We start from the raw sequence: 5,423 nt of genomic DNA on the forward strand, positions 1-5,423 counted from the left end.
GCAGGCAAACGGTGTTCAGCAGCCGACGGGACGGTCCAGACATCGCTGTAGGGAAACTGAGCTGAACACACTCACCGGCGGCTCGCTCGAGGCAGCGCACGATACTCGATCACGCCACTTCCGAATGTCTTGCAACGTGTGCGGGGAGAATCGTTGGAAGGGAGGTGAAAGATGTGGACAGCCCGTACCCTGCGGGAAGTGCTGTAAGGAGGGGATCCTGACTTGGTATGATGTTCGTGTTTTCGGAGAGGATGACAGACGTGGACACAAGGATGAGTACTCACATTTGCAGTATACGATACCTAGCATCGTCCCAGAAGAGGATATCAGTCATTGACAGTCATCCGGTCCAATGCGCGAGCACCAGAGCAACTCTGCGCGATACAATGACGATATCGTGAGGACAATGCAGATTTCCTGAAGACGCGGAGATGGCGTTTGGAAATCGCGAAACACGTACCTATGAGAGCTATGAGCAACCACGGCTGCGAAGGCAAAAGGCGGGTTCGTCAGACAACCGAGGCTTGCATGGAGGAAGACATTGCATGTCTTGAAACATGAGTCCTCGCCTTACACATGGTTGACCATGCAGGCCCGTATACACTCTCCGGGACTCAAGCTGGGGTGTTGTATGCTACTCGCTCGTGTGTGACACAAGGAGACGATTGAGGTCGCCTAGTAGACGAGAGCTGGCCTGTGCAGAGATTCCGAGTCGTCTAGACACAGGTCCAGGCCGCCTGAGAGCGTCTAGACGACTAGGCGTAACGCGCACTCGGCTTGGTCCTTGACATTGTCTCGCATTCATCCTCTGCTGGCCATTACTTGAACACTCTCGACGTTATATCCGGACGGGGACGTCATCCTGCACTACTTTGATTAGCATCTCGATACAGAGCATGCCGCCCCTTCGCTGTGTTCCCCTCGGCTTTGTCCGCGCAAGGCATCTTCATCGACTGGCGCATCCTCCCGATGTTTAGCCAAGCACTCACAAGCATCCAAACTCATGATCAAGAAACATGCCCCTACGCACTACTATGACCGCCCTGTCAGTCTGATGCAACCATCCTCGAGGAGCCTCATCATATTCGCCCCACCCTGTCACCAGCCTGCAGGGTATCACTATGCCTCAAGGTACCGGTGTCTTCTGGGTGTTTTGAATGGACACGAGCAATGCTAGAGGATATTTCCGGAGAATATGGAAAGTGAGTCTTGTGCATATAGTCTGTATGCGTCGTCCTAACATGTGCGATGTGCTTGTAGACAACGCCGACCATTGCCTTTTTGTTTTGGCAATCTGAACATGTTGCCTCTGCCAGTGCTCAAGGCATGTAGATTCCGATGGTGCGCATAGGTAGGAGAAGCTTTACTTCGTGGGTCTAATCCTTCCAGAGCGGCCGCGCGGGCGAGATGGGATCGACTACCTATGCCCATGTCTTATAGCAACCCATCCTCTACTCTGGTACGTCTTCATCACGTCTCCTGAGAATGTCCCTGGTCATGCTTGTGTTGTAGCGCAGAGTTCACGCCATACTGCAGCCTCACGATCTACGTCCTGACGCGTCCAACACCCTCGAATAACCCACCCATCGCGCCTCGCACTATTCTCGATGCATCCATATGGACCTGTGCGCATCCGACAAAGACGCTTTTTATTTGAGTCGGCCACCCTTTCGTCAAGGACGATGTCTCCAGCCTTTGAACCGCACACAGCGCTCGACTAGCCGACTCCCCTTCCATCTGCGAGCCCTACTATCGCGAAATCGTGGGCTCATCCTAGCAACCAAGCCAGTGGCCATGGTGGCAGCAAATATGGCGGGGCGTTTGGGGCGGACGCGGTTGGCACGGCGCGCGGGGAGATCACGGCGATAGCGCACGAGCCGCTTGGTTGGAGGAGGTGCAGCAGGTACGTTCCCGTTCTTACCTTCTTCCGCCCAACTCAGGCCGTCTTACTAACCATCCATCTCGTTCTTCCGGGGTCGGACGTCGAACTCAACTCAGTGTCTGGAGGCCTGCGTTCCGAGTCGAAGGTCGAATGCTGACGTCCCGGTTCTCACGCATAGGACGGCGTAATCTTCCACCTCCAGGATGCCCACACACTCAAGATCTGCTGTGAAGCTAAACTTGAAGTCTGCCCGCCGAGGACGTTGACCTCGCCAGGCTACTCGCGACACTCCGCCGCCGATGGCAGAATTCCTGGCAGAACATCCTCGCAAACACCCCTGCCGTCGTCCGTCGACTCAGGCAGGTCGATTGTACAGATCGTAACTACCTGCACTACCTCACCCTCCCATGGCCCATACCCGAGCTGAGCTACGTCTATCGTGAAGACCGGACACTAGCTACGAAACAGGCAGCTTTCCGTGCTCCTTGGCTACGTCCGGGACGGAATCTGGATGATCTGGTCACGCTCGCCGACTAGCTCGCTATGGACCGTGGAGAAGGCGTCTCCCACCCCGTCCCTGTCCTCGCATCCAAGTTGGAGCGTAAGTACAGTCCTGAATCGCACACGGCGAAGAGCGGGTGGTTCCTGCGATATGGTAGCGATCATGGGCGCAGCGTGCATCGCGAGGCACACTCGGTGTCATTGATGCTGTGAAGCGGACGGCTCGCTCTTGGTACTTTTGTCGCGCATCACTATGGTATCGCTTCATGTAGGGCCTTTGCATGCCTTCCTGGTGAGAGGTCAGGTTGTAATGTGGTGCAATATAGGTCGTGACGATGACTGAGACGCGTGTCCCGCAAACTACAGCAGGAGATAACAATATACTGTATCGTGCAGCATTGATTGCCTAATGTGTACCTCACATTCAACGACAAACAGACTTGCCGCAATGACGATCTCGCGGCGTTGCTGTACCAAGAAGTGTTAAGGTGGTCCACAATGTCCGCAATAATGTATACCGTGAGATACCCAGGAGATGATCACGGTGATGACGAGCATCAATTGCCCGCTATTGACACCGTGAAGTGCGGAGTCCATGCTGTGGATGCGACGTCTTCTCTGTCAAACTCAGAAACCGCGCCCCATGGGCACAGCCTGATCAAAAGACGCTGTCTTACTCGTCCCTAGTCCCTCTCGAGCTCATCGTTCCGCACCAGCGACACTTGCTCTCGACGCATCATGTTTCCCAACAACGACCGCCTGAACTCCTCGCGTCCCTCGCCCTCGAATCCGCCCACCATGCAGTACCTCGCGCTCCCTGTGGAAGTCATCGAGAGCGTCATCGACTGCTGCTCCGACGACACGGACACCATCCTTGCCTTAGCTCTCACCTGCCGCGACCTCCATCCTCGTAGCATCCTCGTCCTATTCACGGACGTCCGCCCTCAAAGCAGGGATCGGCTCATTGATCTCTGCGACGTGCTCAAAGCGAAGCCCGAGCGTCAGCCTTTCGTGCAATCTCTGTCGATTCGGTGGAAGGATTTTGCTCCATACCCTCTGCTGTCTATCCTGCCTTCTCTCCGTCATATAACGTTTGACACGTTTGAGTTGTTTAAGGAGAGGCCAATACTATGCCACCCTTCCACTCTACTCTGCTGCAGGCGATTCGGATGTGGGATTCGGAGCCTGACTATCACATACGCTCAATTCTCGACTTGCACCGCTTTCCTCCAGTTCCTTGCTGCATTCCCGAGCATCGATCACCTCACATGCGAACGGCTGAACATATATCAAAGAGGCGAAGCCAGCCCATTGGTGCAAAAGAGTCTGTCTCGCCAACTGCGTCTGAGAACGTTGAATGTGAGTGTTGTTATTGGTTGTCTCCGTATTGGTTCTCGATCGTGACTTCGACTCATCTTCCTACAGATACTTCCCTGGGTAGACGAGGAGATCACGAAATCATTGCTCGGGATAGGTCCACCGGTGACTCCCGCTTCGCTTCCCACCCTCAACCGTCATCGTTCGTATTTCAATTCTTCTCACAATCCCTGCAATCTCATCGCACATACTAGAAACATCGTCCATACTCCCCCGGTTATCAGACGGGACTCATGAAATCTCGTTCACGTGGTGGATAGATGCTTCTACAGAGGAGATCAAACGCGCTGTGGAGATCTTGGGGGGTCCGGTAGCAATGAAGATCGGCACCGTCACTGTGTACCTCTGGCAGGATAACACTGGGAACCTATATCGCGAATGCCGTAGACCGGAAAACCTGGAGCTTTATGGCGCATTGGAAAAGATCCTCAGCAAGTACGCTGCCCATCGTGTGGTACTCACAGTTGAACGTGGCCTTCGCTTGAACATGCGGAAGACGATCTCTGGTATGGAGGAATTCAGGAGGTGCCTTTCCAAAACAAATGAGCACTGGTCGCTGGCAGAACAGCCCAAATACTGTGAGTGTCACTCACCAACCATGGTGCTAAGCTAAATGTTGACTTGCATAGCTGGAAAGCCCGGGCATGACTCGCAGGTCTCTGCACTTGTTGTCTCCCCAGACGGGCGATGGGTAGCGACGGCCTCCTGGGATTCCACGATAATCCTGTGGGATGCCCGAGCTTTCTGCATATCGCAAGAGTGGTTTGCCCACCGTGTGGAGGTCCACAGTCTCGCATTCTCGCCAGACGGTCGATACCTCGCGTCCGCAGGGGATGATGAGAAGGTGGCAATCTGGGACATCAGCGGCAGCTCACACCAACTTTTCGCCACCCTTGAAGGTCACACACGTACCGTTAAAGACTGCATTTGGTCAGGAAACGGTGCTTACATTGCATCCCGACAGCGCGGCGGCGATATGCGACTCTGGGATGGACGCACATTCCAACCGCTACCCTTTCAAGGCCCCAGCAAGACAACAACCATCGAGCCCCTGTTTTCACCTGACAGCCGCTGGCTTCTGGTCGGCGATCGGGACAGCTGTGGTGTTTGTGATATGGCGTCTGGCGCATACCTTCCGCTCCGATTCAAGGGAGAGACCCTGACCATAGATCCCTCAGCAGCCACATTCAGTCCAGAGAGCACCCACGTCGCTGTTGGATACAGTGATAGGACGATCCGCGTTTGGGACATAGGGACAAGGCAGGAGCCTCTGCTCTGCAAGGATGACACAGGTGGCGTCAACGATGTGGCCTTTTCCCCGAATGGTCGGCTGCTGCTCTCAGCCTCGAACGACAAGATAGTGAAGACGTGGGATGTACGCACTGGTGCCCTGATACACGTGCTTGAGGGACACAAGAGTTGGGTGCGCAAGGCGTGCTTCTCCCCGTGCGGGAAGTATATCGCCTCTGCATCGTATGACAAGACGGTGAGGGTGTGGAGGACGAGTGATGGATCTTGCCTTGTGACGCTCTCCGACCACGGTGACTCAGTCTGGCACGTTGCATATACTCCCGACGGGACAATGTTGTGGTCTGCGGCATGGAACGGGACTGTGTTGGGTCGCCGCGTACAGGACTTTATGCCGGACGAATCCAAGTTTTGA

General features: G+C 54.8%; 1 protein-coding gene across 1 annotated transcript in view; it reads left to right on the forward strand.

The window, feature by feature from the left end:
- Nucleotides 1-5,423, forward strand: part of DICSQDRAFT_69752 (HET-R) — a gene marked incomplete at both ends in the record, with an annotated part of 9,490 nt that extends 4,067 nt beyond the window's left edge. Inside the window, 3 exons of the mRNA XM_007369867.1 lie at nt 96-138; nt 4,390-4,668; nt 5,053-5,423. Of these exons, the coding sequence (XP_007369929.1) occupies nt 96-138; nt 4,390-4,668; nt 5,053-5,423 (693 nt within the window). The remainder of the gene's footprint in view (nt 1-95; nt 139-4,389; nt 4,669-5,052) is intronic.

Source organism: Dichomitus squalens, assembly GCF_000275845.1.
Source record: "Dichomitus squalens LYAD-421 SS1 unplaced genomic scaffold DICSQscaffold_57, whole genome shotgun sequence".
Taxonomy (NCBI): domain Eukaryota; kingdom Fungi; phylum Basidiomycota; class Agaricomycetes; order Polyporales; family Polyporaceae; genus Dichomitus; species Dichomitus squalens.